A 24,561-nucleotide genomic window follows, 5' to 3' on the forward strand; every position below is an offset into this window, starting at 1 on the left:
TGGTCCAGTCCCGTGGTCCTTGTCCCCAAGGCAAGTTCCCAGGCAGGTACCAAGGATTAGAGGTTCTGTGTGGACTACCGAGGAGTCAATGCCGTCACCAAAACTGACGCGCACCCATTGCCCAGGGCTGATGAGCTCGTGGACACCATAGGTGCTGCCAAATTTGTGACCACCTTTGACCTCTCCTCAGGCTATTGGCAAATAGCTCTGACGGACCATTCCAAGGAAAAGACGGCGTTCTCAACACCAGAGGGACTCTACCAGTTTAGGGTCATGCCTTTTGGGTTGAAGAATACCCCTGCCACCTTCCAGAGATTGGTCAATCATGCTCTCAGTGGGCTGGAAGCCTTTTGTGTGGCTTATTTAGACGACATTGCCATCTACAGTTCCAATTGGGAAGAGCACTTGACACATCTGGGTAGGGTGTTGCAGGCCTTGAAAAGGGCTAACCTCACTATCAAGGCCACCAAGTGCCAGATAGCTATGGGCAAAGTCACGTATCTTGGTCATGAGGTAGGAAGGAGTCAAATCCAACCTCTCCCCAGTAAGGTACAGGATGTACAGGACTTGGAGACTCCCACTACTCAAACCCAAGTGAGAGCCTTTTTGGGCCTCACTGGGTATTATCGCAATTTCATGGCGGACTATGGAACCATAGCTGCACCACTGACAGCTCTGACTTCACCCAAACAACCTAGGAAGGTTAATTGGACTGAAGACTGTCAGAGGGCCTTTGATGGCTTGAAAGAAAGTCTGTGTAGGGCACCTGTGTTGTGTGCGCCTGAATACAGCCGACCCTTTATTGTCCAGACGGATGCCTGCGACACCGGAATTGGAGCTGTCTTGTCCCAGTTAGATGACAAAGGGAGAGAACATCCTATCATATTCATCAGTAGACAACTCAAGGGTAGAGAATTTAGGTGGGCTACTGTTGAAAAGGAATGTTTTAGTATAGTTTGGAGCCTTAGCCGTTTTAGGCACCGCCTTACGGGGTCAACCTTCAAGGTCCAAACAGATCATAAGCCCCTGACGTGGCTTATGCAGATGAAGGGTGAGAACCCGAAACTGCTCAGGTGGTCCATTAGCCTGCAATGGCTAGACTTCACCATAGAGCACAGACCAGGGAAGAGTCACGATAATGCAGATGGCCTTTCTAGAAGGTATGTTGACCGTCTGGATGAGGGTGTCTATCCCGTGGGAGATTAGGCACCCTCCACCTCAGTCTTGGGGGGGGAGGCGCGACTGTGATGCTGGAAATGCATCAGAGGGACAGGGCCTCTGTATCCTTGTCCTTTACTGCTTTTTATCGTGTGTTCTGTCGTGTTTTCCGCGCAGGAGTTCATGTGGGACTCCTGGCGGTGCAGCTCTCTCTCTTTTGGTTTGGTGAATGGACCCGTGGGATACCCTTATGGCACCCATGGGTGCGGGGTACAACCCTGTGCCCCTAGTGTATGTTTATGGGCACCTGTGGGTGGCCCCCAGAGCAGGGTATGGGTTGGTGGCAGCTCCATGCTGAATTTGACAGGTGTGCGGAGTATCCTCCATTTTGGGATACCCCGGCCCTGCCATTGGGATCAGTTGATTCCTGATGGAAAACAAAACGGCCCCTGTGGCCTCTTGCTTTCTATTACCTATTACCTTGTTTTCCCAAAGTCCTGGGAAGCCCTGACTCTGTCCCTTCCCCCTGACTGGCTGTTGGATAGAAGTGCCATATATGGTGTTGTTGTGAAGTCCCGGCCAGACTAGCTGGAGCCTTCCCGGTGATGTATGTTGTGGGTAACTCCTGTGGGTGGGACCTGGGTGAATGGAGTGTGTGACCAATATGCACTTCTTGTTCTGGTTGTCTGGTTTCTGGCATGAGAGACAAAGACTGAGACAGCCCTGCCCGAAACTGGCCTGAATGCAGTGTGTAGTGTTGAATGGTTGGGTACTTGTCCCAATCCACATTCCTTGTTGTGAGTGTCTGAGCGGGAGAAGGATGGCCTGAATGCACTGCGTGCCTGATTGGCTGACTGACTGCATGAATGCCCTTCTGGATGATTGGCTGATGAGTGTGACCTAGCAGTGTGGATGAGAGACCGAATAGTATATCTGGGGACCTCTAACCACTGGAAATTGTTCAGAAGCTGAAGTCCACTACGACGAGTAACTGGAGTAACTGAAGCTTGACCTTGAAGCCCTGCTGGACGAGAAGAATTGCTGTTGCTCTCCTTCACAATCGGAAAGCTGCTGTGTCTCCAAGGACTGACCCAGAGAGGACCTGATAAGGCGCCCTCTTCCCGAGCTACGAGGGACCATCGTGCACCAGCTGATCTTTGCCAAAGCTCCCTGGTAGACAGACCTTCGACAGGCTGCCGACCCGAGACGGGGACTGCTGCGGAGTCTCAAAGAGAAGCACCCGGACTGTTGTCCGCCACTGTTGACGACCGCCGTCGCCGACCGGAGCCGCCGTGCTCCCATTTGCCTAAGAACTTCAATTGATCATCGGACGCTCTCGTCTGCATCGTCGCCCGCTTTATCCCGCTGGAGAAGGCCCGACCGTCGACGCGCCGAGGAGCATCCGCCGGTGGGTTTCCCACCACCTAAAGACCACAGAGACGCCGACGACTCGACACCCTTGCTGGGCCACAGTTCTTCATCCTCTCTTTGCGGTCCAGAACTATCATCACCGAGGTGCCCCGCATGCCTCTTCCTTGCAGGACGCCAATGCTCCGTCGTCGACGAGCACCGCTAGGAACGAAGCTGCCACTTCACTGCCGTAGTTCAACCTGTTCTCCGTCGGACGTTCGACGACCTGTGACTCCTGCCTTGAAGGGAGGGCACTCAAGAAGGGCCGTCGATTCCCCGACACCGAACGCCGAGTTCCTCGACGCCTCTCGATGATCCGTGGCTCCTGCTTTAAAGGGAGTCACTCAAGAAGGATCGGTCGCCGCATCTTCGAAGAACTCTACTCCACCAGGTACATTGGGGGGGTAAAACCTTAATAGGAGGAAATAAGACTATTGAACCATATAGGGACTGGGCTTGTGCTATATATCTTTATTTACAGGTTGCCCAGGTGGGGGGATCTCCACACAGAACTGTGCCTAAGGGTAGGGGTCAGAAATCTGCCTGTTGTTTCAACCATCTTGCGCTCCTTCCAATCTCTATTGCTAGTTTCCTCGTTATTGATCTGTGTGACATTTTAACTGTATAGTTGATGCACTTTAATGAGATTTGATAACATTGGTGGTACCACTTTAGAATTGTATATATTTATCATTGTTGATTTTTGAGTACAAAGTGCGTTATTGTGATCGTGTACATACCTTCGAATATTAATTATATAAAGACTGTGTTTTCAGTAATACAGTGTGTGGACATTCCTTTGTGGGGGTTCGGGGACTACACTGTACTTAAGAACCAGCCCGCATCACCTCCTGAGAAGCTAGGCCTTGATTGCTCGACTACGTTACCAATAATAGAGAATCTTGGCTGGGGTCCTCTGTGCCTCTCCTCTACCATATAGAGAGCGGAAGTACAGACACCCCCTACCAGTCTTTACACAGACGCTGCAGAGTCAGATCCGACCCGCGTAAGAGAGACGGAACTGAGGCCACAGGGTCAGAAGGAAGCGGAGAAGTAAAAATTAAGTGGGGGTGTATTTGGGAGATAGGGGGTGCACTAGGGTGTGGGGGTCAAAGTTTTGCCGGGTTTGACTGCAGCAAAATTGTATTTGCAGTGAAATTGACCACCGTCAATTCTGCTGTGAAGAATTCTGCCACGGTCAAATCATGTATATCCAAAGGAGTGGGGCTTAGAACTCCTTATATGTGTTCTGATTTCTGCAACACCTCCTGAGCAGGGAAGGAAGTGTAAGATTGGCCTAGGGAACAGAAGGGGAGAGCCATTTGAGATAGGAGGGGAAGATATAATGGAAAACAAAAAACAAGAAGGTGTGAGATGTTCAGGTGAGGTCAGAGAAGGAGGAGGAAGATTGGCAGACCAAGAGACCAGAAGGAGAAAGGATGGTGGAAAGGGATGTGGAGGTAGCTTACAGAGGAGGTGAGGTATTGGCTGCTGAGAGAAAGTAGTACAGTGTTGTGAATGTGTGTGCAAGGTGTGCGAGTGGAAGTGATAGCAGGAGAGTAGTGAGTGAGTGAAGTGTGGCTGAGGGAGTGAAAAAAGGGTGATTGTGAAGAAGGTGAGGTGGATTAATAGTGGTGTGAGGATTGGGAAAGAGGTAGAGGTGGGAGTAGTAGAAGTGTGTAAGTGGCGTAAAGATGGGAGGGGTGACAGTGTAAAGGTGGGAGTAGTAGTTGAGAGATGCATAGAGAGTAGTAGTGAGGTATTAGAAGAGGCTGTAGAGAGGAAGGTGTAAATAGGAGGGAGTAAAATCAGAGTGTGGCGGCGAGTAATCGTTGGAGGACCATAGGAAGGACAGGAGAGAAGTGGTAGGGAGAGGCCGAGGGAAGATGCATGGTGGAGTAGGAAGGGAGGAACAGAGTGTAGAAAGACAAAGGGAGTGAGATAGTAAGATGTAGGGAAAGGTGGAGAAGGGTGTGGTAGAGCAGGCAAGTGCCCAGAGTTATTGGAAGGCACTATCCAACCGGGGTCCCTGATGGGTGTCACCTCGATTGTCCCCAGAGGAAGTCTAGATAGAGAAGGCATTTGCCTTCAGGCCATCACCTATAGACAGATAGCTTTTAGATAGCAGGGGTTACCGAGAGAGAAGGACAGCCACTAAGCGCATTGCTAAATTGACAATAAAAATCCTTGAACCTTATCTGGGAATTGGTGTGTTCTTGCGGCCATCTGCGACAAGGTACACTTGGCTGGGTTCATGTGAGGCCTGCTTTCCAAAAAATGATAAAAGTGAGTCTTAGATGCTGCATATGTTACTCTGGTGGGGCTATGTTTAACAATGTGATCCAAATATGTGCCTGCAAAATATGTAGGCTCTTGTAAGAGGTGAGGCATTCTTCGCTGTCAACTTCTCCAAATCGGTAGCCTTGGGCATCGGCCTCCCTCGGGAGGAACGGGGGGCACTAACCAGGATGTGCCCAATCACATGGGAGAGACAGACCATCCCTTACCTGGGAGTTCACAATACGGCAAACCCAAAAGAAACATACCAGACCAACTTCCCTAAACTGTTTCGGGAACTGGAAGGGGATCTGAAGCGCTGGTCAACACAGGAAATGTCATTGATGGGACGTATAACAGCCTGCAAAATGAACTTGCTTCCGAGATTCCTCTATGCCTTTACCTCCCTCGCAGTAGCCATCCCAGCACCAGCCCTTCAAGACTTGCAGAGGAGAATGTTGAAGTTTATTTGGAGGGTCAAAAAGGCCAGAATCCCCCATAAAACATTGGTAAGCAGCTCTAGGCTGGGTGGGTTGGGGGTCCCCGATCTACAGGGTAGACAATCACGGACCGCCCCAGATGGGTGGAACTGGAGCAAGCACAACTCCCGCTCCCCCTGCGGTTTCTCCCACATATTCCGCCCCCCCTCAGAGAGCGCTGGAAGAGACTCCTGCTTTCAACCAAACACACTCTGAGCTCCTGGGACTGGGCTCTGAAACAAAAAGGGAATCCCGAGAGGATTGAGCCCCCTATCACCAATCTTCCACAACCCAACCTTCTCGCCCGGGGCGAACCCCCGTAGCTTCCAGAACTGGATAGATGGAGGCCTCGAGACCTTGGAACAGCTATATGCAAGGAACCTACCCCGTACATTCGAACAATGCAAGGAGGTGTTCCAAGTCCAGGAAAGAGACAGATTTACATATATCCAGCTTCGCTCAGATACCTGAGGGTTCGTAGCGCTATATAAATAAATGCCAAAATTATTATTATTATTATTCGTCATTGGTGCTCGCATCCCCAAACCCTCCAGGCGGCCACGCGGCCCCTTACTCCCCTTGAACTAACACTTAAAGATCTTCCATTCCGAGGCAGGATTTCAACCCCATATAGACGTTTCCTGGGAGGCTTCCTAACTTCAAAACTCAATGCATGGCCCAATGGGAGGCCGACTTGGGACACCCGATTGACGACCAGACCTGGGTGGATATTTGGGCTCGCGGCAACTCCTCGTCTACCTGTGTTACCAACAAGGAATGTGCTTACAAGATCATGCTGCATTGGTACTACCCCACCCCTTAGGCCTCACCATATGAACCCCCGGGTGGACTATACCTGTTGGAGAGGGTGTGCCCAACCGGGCTCCTTCTTCCATATGTGGTGGACATGCCCAAAGATCCAGCAATTTTGGAAACGGTGCTTGTCGACTATTGAACAGATCACCGGGACCGCACTCCCGCTGGAGCCCGAACCCATCTTTCTGGGGGTCCCAAACCCTGGGGTCTACCCGCGCTCTGGGAACAGAGCGAAACTGCTAACTCAATGCCTCCTAGAAGGTAAAACTGTGCTCACCCACTTCTGGAAATCCCTGGACGGCCCCTGTATGGCTCAGTGGTGGGGAAAGCTGTGGGATAGACTGATCGTGGAAAAGGTAACAGTGGCAAGGGCAGGAGTCCTTCACCGCTTCCAGAACATCTGGGCTCCAGTACTGGAGTATGATGAGCGATTCCCCGCCCTGACCTATAAACCCATCAACACTCGGTGGGTCTTGAAGGACCAAGAGAACTCCTGAGCGGGAGGCACGGCGGGCGGGCCTGCGGAGCGAGGGACCTGAGGGGAGGAGGCCTCGGGCCGGGGGGAGGGGGAGAGGATACGAGTCAAAGGGGAATGTCGGAAAAAGGTGAGAGATATTTTGCTATGCTGTATGTTATTCGTCCTGCCTTGGTTTAAAATAAACATGTTTTAAAAAAAAGAGCTGAGGCATTAGTCCCTTGAAGATTGCGGGCACGCAACGGAGTGCAAAGAACAGCACTAAGATATTAAAAAAGACCTTGGGGGATAGAAAAACATGCATTTCCTTTATCCTGTGGATGCAATGGTACCTCTGAGTATTCTTTTGTAAGGATAAAGTGGTGAGAAACCTGGACTACCCCAGTCATTCGACAAGTTTGACAATCTGGGGCATTAGGTATGCATTGAATTTAGAGATGTTGTTAATACTTCAGAAACCTATGCAGCTTCTCCAAGACACATCAGGTTTAGGTGCAAATGGTGATAGGTCTTTACATTGCTGACTTTACATCAGTGTGCTAGATCACTGGTACAGGACCATGACCAACACACCAGAGAATCATCAGCCACATAATACTCACATAATACTCTACTCTTCCTTGTCTAGGAAGGAATCGATCTGCAGTTTGGAATGGAGGTGGAGTGAGAGACCATGGTTAAGCGTGATACTGAGGCTCCCTTCACCCAGGCCAAGCACCTGGGGCAAGGGTGAGGGTGGTCGAGTAATGCTGAAGTGATGTTGTGGTGAGAGGAGGTCAATTAAGTTGCGCAAAAGTCAGGTTATAAACGGTACCCCACTTCTAGGCAAAAGGAAGCAGCTTATTGACACCTTATTGACGACGTCCTCTTTAATGATCGACCTTGAAGAGTCAATACGTTTTTTAACAGGTCAGCGGGTTGAGCGCTTGCTGCTGCGATCTATGTTTAATCTGCAGGTTGCAGGTTCGAATCCCGGCAAAGCCAACTCAGCCTTTAATCCTTCTGAAGTTGATAAAGGAGTACTAACTTCAGTTGGGTGATCATTTTATATAAATATGTTATCTGTATAGAGCTTAGGCGTAAACGCTATATAACTAACAAATCATTATCATTATAAATAATAGTCACATGGCTTATTTAAAAAAAAAATACCCTTGGAATTGACCAAGGAATTATCTTAATCTAGTTTCAGATTTTCTTTGACAGTCACATCATCTGTGGCATATTTCAAACAGACCCGGACAAATTGGGGTTGGAATCTCGTTATCCCCACACATTTTTTCACCATATCTACAACATAAAGGGAAATCTATCCATAAACCAGTTGAAATAGAAGCTTGTAGTTTTCTTGATGATGAAGAAGACCCATGTTACTAACCATTTTACGTATATACGTAAGGTGATGCCCTAGCACGAACCTGAGAAATGTTGTGCCCCATTCACACCCTACATATGCCCTTTCTCTATAGCCTTATATGCAGTTCTGCAAACCAGGCAGTATTGGTAAAGGGCATCACAATTTACAAACATGATGTGCTTTTCAATGTATCAAAAAATGAAATCATCATCTGGCATTTCTTTGGCCCTGGTTCAGGAGGGGCAAAGGACCGAAGGATTATTTTGCAACCTTATGTGTATGCTTTCTTTTTTAAATGGGACAGCTGAACCAATCCTATCCCGCTTGCATTTCGAGCCATACAACTGGGCTAGGAATGCTTTTCGATTTTTGTCTATCAAAGAGAAACAAGCTCACAGATTTTTTAATAAATTACTGTTGGGAGCAAGCTTGACATTACTGTATCAGGGTTCGAATTTGAGGGGAGCTTGGAGCTATTGAGCTCCTGCTTCTAGAGCCTGGTTAGCTTGAAACCAACAGCTACCACAAGCTATTTTTGGCTACTAGTACCCGGCAGGGATGGCAGCCACTTAGCCAATCAGGAGGCTCGAAACAGGGGAATTACCAGCAGCAATCCCCCGCTCCGATGCCAACTCCCGGCTGGAGGCCGCCATCTTCCCCTGCAGAGGAACGAGGTAAGTGTGGTCCCCCCCTCCTCTCCCATTTGCAGAATTAACTGCCTGCTGCCCACCCCCCCCTTACCTTCTTTTCAGTCCATTTCTGGAAGCGGACATGGTGGGAACACTTCTGTCCCCAGTGCGTCCTCTCCTGATCTGCGACCGGCCTCATGGAAAGGAAGAACGCACCACACGTAGTCCCTTCTCTCCTTTCCATGGCAGACATTTGATTGGTTTGCTTTTTTTAATGGGCGCCCTGGAAAGAGAGAAGGGACTACGCGTGATCCCTTCCCCCGTTTCCTTGGCAGCCATTTTTTTGTTTACTTTTTTCAATGGCCGCCAAGGAAAGGGAAAATGGTCTTCGTTTTCCCTTCCCCGGTGGCCATTTTATTTTCTGTTCCGAAACGGCAGAGAATAAAGAAGAATTAGAACACATCTAAAACACATTTAAACACAATGGTTGATATAAAACGGACAAGTTAAAGGAGCATCTCAGGTAGCTCCTGGTTCCCCTTCAGTAGCACCTGTCTACGGGCTGATGCCCGACACCCAAGAGCTGGCTTCAGCTCCTGCTCATCGAATCTCAATTTAGAACCCTGCAGTATTCAATGGGCCAGCCAGGGCATCAATTGTGCTGCCGCACAGCGCCAAAGAAATGTTTGAGGCACTTTTGTTAATGAGGTGACCTGTTTATTTCTCTAAACCATGAATTCAATGAAGTATATTATTAGTGCTTTTTGAGTTTTGTGTTTCTTTGTCAGTCGGACCTGTGGCAAAGTTTGTCCGTGGTCATCGTTACATGTTCATGGGAAAGACATTCCTTCGCCTCAGAAGTCAGCTGAGATTCTTGAAGTTATATCCCCAGGCCATTTTGAAAAACTGAACCTTCAGGGAATATGGGCCTCATTCTAAGTTTTCCTGTCTGGAAACAAGGGTGCTGGTAATATCACTGGCAGCCTCGTTTCTGGATCGGCAAACTCAGAGTTTGCCTGCCGTGGCCGCTGTGCTCGCCAGGTCTGACCCTGCCGGGTGCAGCGGCCACGGTAAGCAGACCAGTCACAGAAGCACCAGCACCGATAGCAACGGTGCCAGTGCTTCCGTGTCTCCACTCCCATAGAGTCCTATGGGACTCTATGGGAATGGGGACTTACATTTTACCGGCACCTGACTTCCCGGGCTGACGGAGTTGTTATCGGGAAGTCGCAGTAACATTTTATGTGTCTGGCGGCAACCCGCTGGTAGCACCGGCAGGGTTACTGCCGGATTCGTAATGAAGCCCTATGTCTTTCCAAATGGATCCAGAAGAGTAACTTGGTAATTCGTGCGAAGGAGAACTAATTTGGTCTCCGAAGTCAGGAATGATGCTGGAGAACATATTCCAAACCCAAGTTACCTGAAAACATTGAACAAACCCACCAGGAAAGAAGTAAATCTCCCATAATCCCCTTTCTCTTGCAAAAGGAAAATCCAAAACAGGTTCAGAAAATGCAGTTACAGATTCACGGACAGGAAACTGAGGGGTCCTGAGCACCTCCAAAAGAAGAGCCTTCCACACCCTCCCATTTAACACTTAGAGGGGGGGGGGAGATGTGCAGCCATTCACACTACAGTAACCAAACATACAGAAGGGACTCTAACTCTCCCCGAAAACGGAAGGGAAACCTGATGAAAGCACAGCAATTGTTTCCCTCATAGCTGCACCCAGAAAACAGCTCAGCCCCATCTAAAACCAATGGGGAAAAACACCCATTTAAGGAGGACAGCCACTTTACCCCCTAAAATGAGTGTACAGCACACACACTGGCATACAGGGTACAGGAGATAACAAAAACAAACATAGAGGCAAAGTCCTCCAGCAAGGGACAAGGAGAGAGCAGCAGTAGCAGCCTAACCCGCACAAACATAGAAAGGAGTTTCAAAATGGTGGCTGGCCTATTTAAAGCCTTCCCTCTTGAACCTGGAAATACAAAGCATCACTGTCACTGAGCACGCAGAGACATTTCACAGGACTGTTCCAGCCACTGAGAGAGGACCTAATCAGCGCCAGCCCTTTATAACGGCCAATTCCAGGATAGCTGTTAGAGGGAGCTCTGGAGTACCCAGCTGCCAAATGGCAGCGATGAAGACCTTGAGACCTCTTGAAGAAGGAAGGGTGGATACGATTCCTAAGGGGGTGAAGGAGTGAAAAGTTAGCATCTTAGATGAAAATTGAGAAAAGGGCACAGAGAAGACCACCAGATCAGAGGCGAGGCAGAGTGGTAGAAAGGAGAGGTAATACAAGAGAAGGGAAGGAGAAAAGAGGCTGACTGGAGTAGAGGGCAGCAGAGAAGGGGATCCTGGCTGCGGGAAACAGTTAAGAACTAGAAAATGGAGAGGATAGTATTAGAGGATAATGGGTTTATGCAGATAAGAAGAAGCGATGAAAGTAAAGTTGAGTAGAGGGGGAGAAACCCTCTGATGAGGGGAAGGGGCCAAGAAGGGACCTCACCCCAAGGAGAGAAAAAGGTGAGTGGGGGACGGTCACCTTATCCCCAGAAAGGAGAGATGTTCAAAGGAAGAGAAGGGAGGCAGCTGGTAGGCTTCTGCCCAGAAAAGAAGAAGGTGAGTGAAGCACATTATGCCCAGAAAGAAGAGACTGAAGTAGTGGCCTACGAACAGACAGAGACAGTGGTGTGGGGAACGACCACACAAGCAAAAGTGGAGATGGTGGCCAAGGGAGAGATTAAGAGAGAAGACAATAGCCCCAGTCCAATGAAAAGAAGAGAGAGGAATGGCAGAGACCTGGCCAAAGAGGAGATGAAAAAAGATGTGGCTAAAGCTGGAACTAATGAAAAGGCAGACACTAGAAGGGTGGAAGCCATAGCCCCAGATAAAGCCCCTCCCAAAAGGGCCCAAACTCTGACTCAGAGACAGCCACAGAAAGAAGAGGTGTTGAGCAAGAACAGTATAGATAAGATGAAGTCTGAGGCACTGATCAAGGGAGAAGGCAGAAGAAGAGAGAACAGAGGTCCAGATCAAGGAGAAAGGGAAAACACCCAAAGATAGGGCAGACACATCAAGGATAGAGGACTTCATCAGCTAGAAAGAGAAAGTGTCAAAGGAGAGAGCAGTGAAACAAATATCAGAGACCCTGATTAATAATAGCAACCAGTTTAAAATTGAAAGCCATTCCATTGCAAAAAACAGTTTGTATTACTAACAGAATTGTGTATGCCATTTAATGATAGATCCAAAATCTGAGGCTGCTGTAAGTGGGTGTATCCATGCACAAATTGCAAACAAATAGAAATAAATAAATAACGGGTTAGTTGACTAATAGTTCAATATTAAAAGTTTTTGTAGCACGACTTTAAGGTTCAACCTTGACTTTAAGGTTCAACCTTTTGTGTAAAAACAGTGTTGCATAATAATATTGCTAATCCTGTGGTTTGCTGTTCGTTTCCCTTTCCAAATCAACGGAGAGCTAGGGAGTTCATTGTGTGATCACTGTTGTCTTTATTGGTATCTTAAACATCACACCACCCTGTTGCATACTCCCTTATTTTAGTGTAAGGCAGACTACTGTTCCGTGCTCCCGACCCGCAGAAAACCACATTGGCATCGGTTTCTAAATTCAGATGGATCTTTTTTATTCTATATGCTCTAAAAGACTACAATGATATTTTGTCTGTTAAATTTGGCCTGTTTTTGCTTCTTCAGTGACCACCAATACCTTATTGCATTATCTGGCCTGCAATTTAGCGGTTATATTTACTGTTTACTCATATTTTCTATGATACACTCCATAGAGTATATAATTGAGACACATTTATGTTGTGTACTTCAGTTGTTTTGTGACATTATTTGTTTAGACGTTCAGTATGTGATTTCTTTGACAATGTATATGTATTGTCTACTGCCAGTAATCACCTAGTCTTAATTGTGGTTGTTTTTCCCATAACAATAACATACAACAATCTTACCAATATAGCCATGTGTTATTTCACGGTCTTAATTTATGTTCACTCACCTGGTATGCATGATCAGTGTGTACGAGGTAGAGTGTGGGCGGAGCGGAGTGGCTCAGAGGTGTTGTACACTTTGTTTCAGCTTTCGCACATGCAGTTTCAGCATGCCCAACATCGTGAGAGGGGAAAAGCGGTGGCGGAGATGCTACACATGGTGAGACTGGGGAAGCGCTGCTCAGTCCCTCTGATACAGAGTCTGTGTTGAGTCTAATCTCTGTGTAGTAAAAATCTTCCTCTCCGTCACTAAATTCTGATTCTCCAAAGCGGCTAAAATCAAAAAGAAAATCACAATAGAAATGACCTAAAAAATGCAGGGCTATAGTGTGATTTACATTTTGACAGTAATAAGTGATCCATTACAGCATATAAAAAATTGAAATGGAAATCCCTCTACAAGGCACCAAATATTTCCAAGAATTAATACTTTTGTTTCATATTGGCAGTGGTCCTTCTGATTCTGTCTTGACATAAACTAGCAAAGATCCCTTTAATTTGCTATTAAGTTATTGATATTATCTTATACTTTTTAGTTGCGATTTTATGCATACGTGAAAAGTAAGTTTGAGTTGTTATATGTAATTAGCTATTATGTCAGGTCATTGAAAGGGTGTAACGTTCACGGAAAGACAAATCAGAGCAAATAAACAGGACAAACGTAATAGGTAACTTTACATAGCAATAAACATGCAGTACACATGCAGAAAAACACATTTTGTAGCTATACACCAGGGACAAAGAAAATGCCATTATAGCGCTTGTAAGAAAACATTCATGAAGGCAGTACCCCAACAAACATGCATTTGCCTGTATCCAGTGGTTCATTTTAATAGTGGTAAGTACAGTATGTTAGGGCATGATGATGAAATATGACAAAAATTACATACCTGTAATCGTCTTTCTAATGCTTGTATCTGCTTAGATTCACAAGCTTTGCATAGGCCAACATCTGGTGGTTGGTGCAGAGTATTACATGATTTCGAAAAGGGACATCGACAGGGCATTTCTGTAATACTATCCCTAGTGTGAAGTGTACTGGACCCATGATCCTTCACAGGTTAAGGTCCTCAGATTGTTATTTTTCTGCCTTGAGAGTTCATTTTATTTATTTTTATTTTATTGTTTTTTTTATAACGCGCTTAATACTTGAGTTAGGTTTTTAAGTGCGGATCTGGGATTCAAACCTATGTTGCTCTGTGTGGTCTTGCTTCCAAGACCAGAACGTTGCCCCTGTGCTATCCTCTGTTCACTAAACAAGGTTTATAGTGAAATATGAATGTGAAGAAATGTGTGGAAAAACACTCACATAAAACCTGTTGTCTATGGTACCTTCTACTCCCAACGACGGGAATATGGGTGAGTGTATGTTAATTTAAGCATATACAAGCATCAGAAAGACAATTACAGTTATGTAATGTTTGTCTTCTGAGGTTTGTGGACCTGCTTAGAATCACATGCTTTGCATAGACTAGCAAGCAGTACTAGATGAAGGAACAGAGACAAATAAATGCTTTAGCACTGCCTAACCCACCTGAGTCATTTCTGGTCTGTGGGTCAACTCAATAATGCTGCGTATGTAATGAACTCCATGTAGCTGCCTTGCAGATATCCTCTACTGGTATTTTTGCAATGAATGCTAGAGTTGTACCTGTACTCAGTGTAGAGTGTGCTTTAGGTGTAAATGGTAGTGTGCTCTTTGATACAGTCTACACTTTACAATCCATTTAGCAATGGTAGCCTTTGAGATGGGACCCTTCTTCTCGTCCGGTGTCTAGAGACTAAGACACAAGGAATTGGTCTGTTTTTCAGAGTGTTTTTGTTTTTATTAAGTTAGTACATGACTGCCCCTCGAACATTTGAGAGTATGGAATGCTCTCTCAGCAGGATTCTGAAAGAAAGCTGGCCATTCAATGGATTGGTTGAAATGGAACTTAGAAATGTATTTTGGCGAGTAGCAAGGATGCGTTCTTAAGACCACTTTCTTTATGTATTGTGACAAAAGGTGCTGTCACAGATAACGCCTGAAGCTTACTTACTCTCCTAACAGATGTAATGGTTATAAGGAAAGAGACCTTGTAAGTGAGATGTTTGAGGCTTGCTTTATGCATTGGCTCAAAAGGTGTGCCCATGAGCTTGCTTAAGACAATATTTAAATCCCAACCCGGGGGTGGGTTATGTGATCATTCACAAGGTGTTGTCACTTCTCCTGAAGGGGGAGCCCTTTTTTATGAGGCTATGGAGGTGTGGCCACTACCCAGTAGTCCCCATTGGGGTGGTTTAATGAGGGAGGACCTCATGTTTTGGGGACAAGGACGATCATCTGGGGTACAGCCCATTGAATGTTGCCACTGTCCAAAATTCCTTCGTCCTTCGCACTTTTCAGTACCAATTTACTGAAAGCAAACCTATGTATTGCTGTTACATAGGAGATAAAGCTAAAGCCAAACGTACTGGGATGAGGAAGAGCACAGGAGACACAAAGGTCATTGACTGTTCTTTACTAGTACCAGGTGGCATGAGGATTAAGCCATCAATAGAGACAAAGGACTTTTCCAATATGCATGGGAGTCACTGGATACAATATTCAAAAAGTAACAAAGGACTATCAAATGTGTCAAGCTCAGCCATGTCAAGCGCGGCTGTGTCAGACCCCGCTGAGTCTGGCAGCAGGTGTGAAGGCACCAGCACGAGAGATCCAGGCACTGCGAAAGACCGCAGGTGAAGTGCCGTGGGAGCCCTCCACAGGTTCTTCAGGAGCAAACCCGGGCAGAAGACAGAGCAGGAGAGCAGAGCCGTGGAACAGATGGGAGAAGTACTGCTCAGCCAACGGAGCAACAGCAGTGAACCAGCAGCGCTGGAGAGAAGACCCGCTGTCCCAGGAGGTTGCAGTGATGGACTACGATCAGTGAGAAACCTGAGGGTATTCTCACGGATAGGCCCTGGGGATCCTTTGTTCAGGTGTCTAGGGAAGGGCCATCACCCTTGGATCCCAACCCTGTGGGTGGACAATCGAGGGAGGATGATCTGGGGAGGGGGTCCTCGGGACTGCAGAAGGAATGTCCTTGGGTGCAGTGCTGTATCCCCTTTCTTTTGACACACCCCTACCCGGCATCCCCTCTGTCTGCATGGGATATTGTCACCAAAGTCGCATTGTACCCAAACCTTTTCCATACCGAAAAGACGGCGAATATATCAGAGAAAACAAAGACCACCCCTCAATTCCAACTTGAGTTTTACCCCTCTTTCCTCGAAACCCACTTTTCAACAACCCTACATTCAAACCCCATTTCCTGACAAAAATCTACAACAGCTTTATCCCTTTTTTGTAAAACACCACAATTCCCATAATCCCATTCCCCTATTGAAATACCCTAGGACTGAGACAAGGAAGAGAGGGACTGAGAGTATGAGGATTACTGAGGGAAAACCCTTTGAGAGACAGAAGACAGACTATCCCATCCTAACAATAAGTTGTGCCACTAATAAAGTCAGGCAAAGTCAGGCAGGCCCAAACCTGACAAAACACCTGCAACCAATTAACACCTCACAGGTGTGCAGAGGATGCCTACCTAAATCTCAAGCACTCTGAGAGCGAAGCTGGAGGCAAGACAGGACCAGGCTAACTGGAAAGCAAGCTGTGGGAAGGCTGCAAGGAGGCCAAGCGAGACACCACACTTCCAAGTGGCAGCTGATGAAGTTAGCCAGAGAGCGTCCTTCTGGAAGTCCTTGATGAGAAGCCTGCTTCCCTCTCACCGACATATGTAATTTGGGGAGGTTCGATAAACAACAAAGCCTAAAAATTCCATGAATAAAGAAAACTGAAGAACAGCAACAACGGGTGAGTGATGCGAGACAGTAGGACAAAAGCCTGGTTGATTTGCTGTGAAAGAAACAGTATTGAGTACAATTGCATGTCAAACCGGCAACATCGTTTGAAAGAGTGAAGAGTACTTTAAAGCGACAGGATAATATACTGTATCGGAGTGGTCATGCTGTAGTGACGACGGCACATTCGAATGTCTCTGAATGTAAAAGTAGAACTGAACCAGTGATACAGTATCCATGTAAAAAGTTTGTGCCCGATCGAGGGGTGCCCGATCGAGGGGCGCTTTCAAGAATAAAGTGTGAAGGAAGAAAAAAAGAACTTGCGCCCGATCGAGGGGAGCTTTCAAGTAAGAGTATGAAAATGGACAAAAGAGCTTGCGCCCGATCGAGGGGAGCTCAAAATTGTAAAACTACAAGTACCAGAAAGCTTTGCTACACAAGAAGAGAAAGTAATTGTCAGAGTGGTCAGGCATAGTGGGGAAGTTAAATCTATGCTGTTTCAAAAGTCTTCGACATCAAGAAAGCTTGGGCAAGGGGAACCTGAGTGAGCTAAGAGAAACAGAGCTTTGTACCTTTATTTTTTTAAGCGAAAGAAGCTTGTTTGCAATTTGCAGTATTTATTTTCTACCGGCCACAGCCTTTTTTTGAACACTGAGAGAAACCTGTTGAATGAACATTGAGAGAAGCCTAATTTTGATACAGCTGGAAATCAGATGAATTGTTGAACTACTCCAGTAAGCCAGAGTGTGCCTTAAAGAAACTGTGCCACCTAACTATAATGTATATTATCTCAAGGAGAAATCGTAGGGGAAGGGAGTTAACCCGTCTGTGAATACTTTACCATCCTGATTCTTTTGTTGAACACTTTTCTTATTACTTAAGCACATTACCCTCACACCTTTTTGTATGAGTTTAGGGCAGGTTATAGGTTTATTAGTGTGATTATTATTGTTTTGGACTAGACTGACTGGGACTGAATTTCTTAAATTTCAATGGTCGAGATTACTCCCATTCTAGCATTAGGGCAAGGTAGGAAATCTCCCACCATTTTGAAACTGTTTAATAAACACCCTTGAACTTGCTCTTTTGTGTTATGGTCTTGCTTTTGATACCATGGGTTACTCACAGATCCCACACAAGGTAACAGGAGGTACGGGTGACCCGGAAGGGACACGAAGATAGAAGGGAGTCTGGTTCACAAAGCTCTCTTTCTCCTCAGTAGTGGTGAAGCCTGTCACTGGGTATTGTAAGGGAGGCATGGTATCACAAGTATGACAAAGACACAAAAGGTACAGTTTGTAAAACCTTTATCAAAGTTTCCGGGTTTGGAAAAAACTCCTACTTTTCCCTATGGCTAGGATGGGAGTAGTATCTACCATCAAATAATAAATAAAACAGTCCTAGTTGAGTCCGTCAAATCAAAATGCCCTACACTAACAAAACCTAATCCTAATGCCTGCCCTATATCTTGTATCATCATCATCAACAACTTTATTCGGCCTATAAGGCCATCAAAGTACATCCTAGCAATACATTTCTAGTACAGAAAAAGAGAGAAAAAAAAAACAATGAAAAGAGCAGCACCCTCCTTGAGTGCCACCGGGCAGATCTTTATCCAGAATTCAAAACAACCGTCCCCGTGGCTCTTTTAACTCCCGAAGCACCTCAGGCCCAAGGGAGTAAGGTTCGCCCCAGAAAGAGGTCTGTTACTGTTGAAATCACCAGGAAGGGGCGCAAGGGCAAAGTTGGGGGAGGAGCTGGCTATAATCCTACTACTTAGGGTCCGCCCATGGCAATTACATTTTTCCAGAACAGCCCTTGCCATATGATCATCCCTAAAGACCAGTTTGACAGAGTCAGCTTTGGCAGGCAATTCCTTGGACAGTCTTGTGCACTCCAACATAGAGCCCTTAGGCACAAATGCACAGCCCCCTAAAGACAGCAACCAATGAAGGCATGTGTTCGAAAGGACGTCCCTTGGTTCTCTACTATCAATGGGTAGTTTTGGGACCCCATGAAGGAACACTGTAGAGCTTCTAAGTCCTTCATGTGCAAGGTGCCTATACAGAGACCTCCAATGAAAAGGGATTGAAGCATTACCCGCCCTCCGCACTGGACGATTGTTTCCTGGGACCCTAAGGGCAAGGTTCCGGAGTGGTGGGGGCTCATCTCCCAAGGTTGTACTCTCGATGGGCTCACTCCGTGAGATTGGTATTGGTATTAGGGGTTGGTCCACTACTTTTTGACTCTTCGTAGTTGGGGCGATCCGGGCTCCAGAGGCAAGGGGGGGACAAGGATGGAGGGGTATGACCCTGTGTCAGTGGATGGACCCAGCCCCCCAGAGCCCTGATGAACCCTCTCCACCCCTCCCCGTAACCCCCTAGCCCCTGGCCCCCATCACCCCCTTAATCAAACCCAATAGTAGATTTTTATTGTCAGCCAGTTCAGAGAGCAGATGTTGACAGGAGCAGCTTGACAGATTGACAGGTGCTGTAGAAGGTGAGGTTGGTGGGCACTGATTTCCTCGGGTAGGGGGATTGTGTACCCAGAGTGGGCTGAGACATAAGAAGGAGCTAGCCCCTGAGAGTGCTTCTGACATGGGCTTGCTCCAGGTGCTGCAAGGAGGGCTAACCTTTCCCTCTCCCGATCCATCCATGCCCAGGTCCATTGGATCCACAGCTCGGGGGACAAAAGAAGGAAGAGGATGGTCTTCAGCAACAGATAGTACCATCTGTGAGTCTGTGGTCAGACAGTTAGAGATGGGGTCGGGGTTTGGAACAGAGGGTAAGTAGGGTGAAGTTGACACTGGAGATAAAAACGGGGGGCGCAACCTCTGGTCAATTTGGCTACGCCCATAATGATCCTCTCACAGCTGTTGCCCAGAGTGTCAAGAAGGTCGGCGGTGGCCACACGATCAAGACCCCCTCCAGGGGTTAGCAGGTTATCATCGGGCACATGTTCATCCAGGAATCAGCTCACCTGAGTGGAAGCGAGGAGTGGGTTCAAAACAGGACCTAGGGTAAGCCCAAAGGGAGAAGCCCCACTTGAAGGTTATGGGTGCTGAGGATCTCCGATGCTGGCTCCCCATCGGCCCCCACAGGTCGCAAACAGTGTCTGCAGGTAATTTGGTGGGTGCTCCATCCACGTTACAGCACCCAAAGCAAAGTCCACTTCCCTGGCTTTTCCCCAGCGCTTTGCATGACAGCGCCCCCCCTTTCTTCGGCCCGCTTTAAATTTCCGACTTGCAGGTTCGAAAGAAGGCCAGATTTGTTGAGGAGGGGGGGGGGACAAGGTCCTCCCTACCGTGGCTCCAGCCATATCCATAGCAACACTGTGTGGCAGGCTAACCGTCTCACACAATAAAGTCAAATGAAGCCAGGGAGCTCAACTCTGAGATGTCAGTCTCACCTTATGACAGTCACTCAGCAGTCTGCAACACTTTCCTCTTGCACCTGTTGGAACTCCACCGGCGGAGCGTGTACACCCACGCCGGAGCAAACACCCACGCCCTTTCACCAGCGGGCTTACACCTGTCAGAGCCCAACAGAGGCATAGCGTGGCAGCCACCAGTGTGGGAACTTATTCATCCAGCAGATGCCATTTCTGTGCCACTTGTAGATATCTCAGATGGGGACGAATGGCATCTGCTGGACTAAGGCAGCATCCGGAGCAAGAAACAGCTCCAGACTACATTTCCCAGCGCCCCCCGGGAGCAGCGTGTCCGGGAACGAGCACACCGGGCCTGCAGCCCACACGGACAACGCCCCAGCAACCGTGCATGCGGGAAACATGATCGTGCATGCGCAGAGACCAAAGGCTTTGTTCGCGCTCGACCTTTTCACGGACGGAGAGCTCCGAGAGGCAAAACTCCTGCGCAGGGCCATCCCTTGCCCAGATCCATTCACCGCGGCCCCGCGGCTCAAAAGCTAAGTACTTTTAACGTCCCTGCACGGAACGTAGAATAGATTTCTCAACCCCCGAACTACTAACTGCATGACGGCACGGGGGGAGTGAGTCTCGGGAGGCACCCGATGTTAAAGCAAAGCCATAGGGCGTACTTGGACAACAGGCGCACTAACCGCATGAACAGTTGTGTGCGAGTTAATCTTTGGTGAAACGCACGTATCAGAGAACAGCGTTCTGACAGTGGTGCGCGAGTGATCTTTGGTGAAACGCACATATTAGAGAACAGCGTTCTAATACCTTTTCATTTGACAGACGCAGCTCACGGTTTCCAGGCACCGCTGGGGGCACAGACAATCCGGACCAGGGACAAGTACCGAAGCTAAGTTTATTTTTACAGTTCTATTGGCACAAGATCTGTAACGTGTTATTGACAGTCAGGTGCTGGGGCCTGTACAAAACCAAAACAATTGTGCACTAATGCTAGCTACGTAGTGTGGGTGGGTTCTAGCCTGCATCTATGCCTAATGTGTAGAGAATTCTGAGTTATGTACGAAGTACTGTAGAACACTATTTGGTCCGACACTGAAGCAAGTGTAAATCAAAACGGTGATGCCGCTGAAGCTAGCTATGAAGGGCGCTAGCTTTTGAATCAGTGTCAAGAAGCTAAGTATCCACCTAAAAAAGTGCAGTAACTAAGTGTGTGTGAGTGTGGAGTGCATGTATGAAAGGACTCCTCAAAAGGTGTTCACATAACAACCAAGCACCTTCAAGAGACCAGGAGCATGTTTACCCTGCAAGCCCCCTACCCATCCATAACCTCTACCTTAACCTCTACCCGGTGATCCTACAACCCCCGTACCCATCCAATCCGAGGACCCAAGCCCTCTTTCCCCGTGGTGGTTGTGGTGTCCTGTGTGCATCAAGTCCCAGGCCCCAAAACTGCTAAGGGGAGGAAGGAGTTTGTGCTGCTTCTGCGCTGGATCCAGGAACTACGACAACACCCTCCCGGGTGCAGGCCTTGAGTTTGATCCTGTTGGGGGCGGGGCTTAGGCGGCAGCACCAGTAAGGCCAATATGGCCAGGGAAAGGAGAGTCTAGGCTCCCCCAGGCAGGAGCAAACACCTGTGCCCTTTCACCCGCAGGCTTACACCCTCCCAGGTGCAGCACGCGATTTTTGTCCTGTTGTGGGCGGGGCTTAGGCGGCAGCACCAGTACGGCCAGTATGGCCAGAGAAAGCAGACTCCAGGTTCCCCCAGGCGGCAGCAAACACCTGCGCCCTTTCACCCGCGGGCTCACACCCTCGCAGGTGCAGCATGTGATTTATGTCCTGTTGGAGGCGGGGCTTAGGCAGCAGCAACAGTAAGGCCAGTATGACCATGGAAAGCAGACTCCAGGCTCCCCGAGGCAGGAGCAAACATGTGCACCCTTTCACCCACAGGCTTACATCTTGTATAAAAAGTGTGTAATGTAGAATATGTATGAAAAGGAAAATCAGCATTCAAATATAAATAATAAATGTGTCTGAGTCAGCGCTACTCCCCACGTTAAAAAGCACAGAGAAAGGTGGTCCCCGTAGACAGAATGACACACTCTGGATCAGGTTCTTAACATAAAGGCAGTTCAAAACGTGAATCGAGGCCCGTCTGGCCTTCCAGGTTAAAGTCTCTCTTTCCAACTTTCAAAACACAATTCAAGGAAATGTTCACGTCGGTCTCCCTCAGTTGAGCTTGGACCGTTCAAAGCAAAACACTTGCAGGGGTTCCCTTTCCCAAGCTTAATTCACATCCTTTAGGGGTTCCCTTCCACTAACTTATTACACTTCCGGCCTCCCTCAGTCAGGCTTGGACCATTTCCTGATGTCAAAGACTTTCGAATGGGCGTGACTTTTACTATACACCTCTGCAGGACCACTTTGACTTTCCCTTCTGCTCACGCTTGTGTTATTTGTACCAGTGTCTCTTGGTCTGGGTAGTTCGATGTCATAAGCACAAAAGCTCAACATTCATCTTTATACGTTCCCCCTTTTCCCCGGGGTTAATTTTGATCACTTTGCTTTTTATAGTTCATTCACTTTATCAAACGCAAACATTTCATCTTTACTTAGACATTCGAGTGGGCTACTTCCTTTTTTACGGACCACTCTGTTACACAGTATCGCTGGTTTCACAGCTATCAAGAATTCAAAATTCATCACAGGTCTGCCTTTTCCTTGCGTCGCATCCACACGGGTGCAGCCTTCAATTGTGCGATATACTGTTGCAACTTCAATCTTTCCTTAGCACACACTGGTCTTTCATGTCACTTGCCAGCTCACTGGCTGTGTAAATTTCTTTCTTGTTTTTGCAGTTTTTCATCCATGAGTCAAGGTTAGTACCACAGGCTTAGCCTCGCCTCCTCAACTCTGCCGTTCACCGGGAGGGTCGCTGGCGTCCATGAAACACAATACAGCCTTCTGGTTTGGGATTTGCCCTTTTCCATGTTTCATTGGTGGCCTTTTGTAGGCAACGGCCTCCTACAAGGAACTCCTGGAGTTCTCTACCCTTTTCTCTCGTTCCGCGGTCCGTCGCTCTGCTCCAGTAGGTTTGCCTTTGCCCCAGAAGTTCTGCTCTTGCTCGTGTTCCACCTTGCTCAGAGTGTGTCTCTTTGTTCCACCTTTTATCCATGTGAGGAGAGCCAATTGGTACCAGATGTATGCACTTAAAGTCAAGTGCCTGACCCGATTAGCAGGACATGTCCAATGAGATATGTATGGGTTAGCCTCTTTACTGTCAGTCGCTCTCTTCCTCTGCTCAGTGTTTGTGTGGAAAGGGAGTGGGGGAGGAGTTGGGACATTGGAGAATCCTATGAAATAGGATGGGTCAGGTGTACGGGGAAAGGGGGGAAAACCGCGTCTCACCATCGGTCACCTCACCGCTACTCCCCAAAGACCCCTCACCCATGTGATCCTCCCGCACTGGCAAACCCCCCGGAACTGGATCCAAAAGCGATGGCCGTGTCCTGGCCACCTGGATGACAAGTCCCAGAGGACTAGCAAGTCAGACACCCTTTGGTTTCTCACAGTAAAATCTGAGAAGAGTCTGGGATCCGAAAGCAAACACTGAGAGTATTAGAGGAAATCTTCCTTGTTGCAGTGGTGACAATATGCCCACTGACCACCAGAGAAGGGTCTGGGACCCGAAAGCAAATATTGAGAGTATTAGAGGAAATCATCCTCCTCACAGTGGGAAAGAGAGAACCACTAACCACCAGAGTAGGGTCTGGGATCCGAAAGCAAATACTGAAAGTATTAGAGGAAATCTTTCTTGTTGCAGTGGCGACAATAATCCCATTGACCACCAGAGAAGGGTCTAGGACCCCAAAAAAGGAAGAACCTAGAGTGTATTTGTAACTGTTTACAAATTTGGCAACTCTGGTGGGACTTCGTCGCAGATGTTTCCAGCTGGACTTGCACCACGGTTGATAAGAAGCGGCTAACGATTGTCAGGGCCACTGCACAACAAGAAGGTCCCGGTTTTCCTGCAGCCACGACACTTAGACCAGACCCGCCATACTTCTCAACACACAGACACATCGTGACCGAAGTCCCGCGTCTGAGATCCGGCGCAACGTTCGCCCTGCGAGGCTCCAAAACAGACTGAGCATGTGGTAATTGTGTGGCATCTGGAAAATCCACTCAGACTGATTATGATTATTGATTAATTGGTTAAATGCATTTGTTTATTATAACATCTCTAGCATAGGTACTGCCTTTAAGTACATCCTGAGCACGTTATAATGTTGTGATCATAAGTGATTAGGAGTCATTATGGGAAGTGCATGTACCAAGGTTAAATGTTGTGGTTTAAAATGTTGCTCCAAAAAGCATTTGAATACCTTAGAGCAGCATGTCCCCACACCTCCAGAAGGTATGCAAGGTTGGGAATTAATGATTAAGAAGGGACTAGGTGTAGTCCTGTTTTTGCGTGAATGGCATAAGTACACAGCCAGTGACCCTAACCTTTGTTTTCCTCTTCGTGTTTTTTTTTTCATTTGGACAACATAGAGTATCTAAGGGAAACTTTGTCAGCTAAATGGGAGAAAGGGGTAAGGCCACTGCAGTGGGAATCCTACAAGCAATGAGGGATTATGCCAGGCAGAAATCAATGGTAGAAGCGCAGCTAAGGAATGAAAAGCCTCAGTCAGAAAGGGATACAGCTAGC

The 24,561-nt window shown here is 47.6% G+C and overlaps 1 protein-coding gene across 1 annotated transcript in view; it reads right to left on the bottom strand.

Annotated features, from left to right (window-relative positions):
- ZNF704 (zinc finger protein 704) overlaps positions 1 to 24,561 on the bottom strand; it is a 901,792-nt gene that overhangs the window by 149,172 nt on the left and 728,059 nt on the right. The window contains exon 6 of the mRNA XM_069621254.1: positions 12,638 to 12,902. Coding sequence (XP_069477355.1) covers positions 12,638 to 12,902 — 265 coding nt within the window. The remainder of the gene's footprint in view (positions 1 to 12,637; positions 12,903 to 24,561) is intronic.

This window comes from Ambystoma mexicanum, chromosome 5q, assembly GCF_040938575.1.
Source record: "Ambystoma mexicanum isolate Mex_15411 chromosome 5q, UKY_AmexF1_1, whole genome shotgun sequence".
NCBI classification, from domain to species: Eukaryota; Metazoa; Chordata; class Amphibia; order Caudata; family Ambystomatidae; genus Ambystoma; species Ambystoma mexicanum.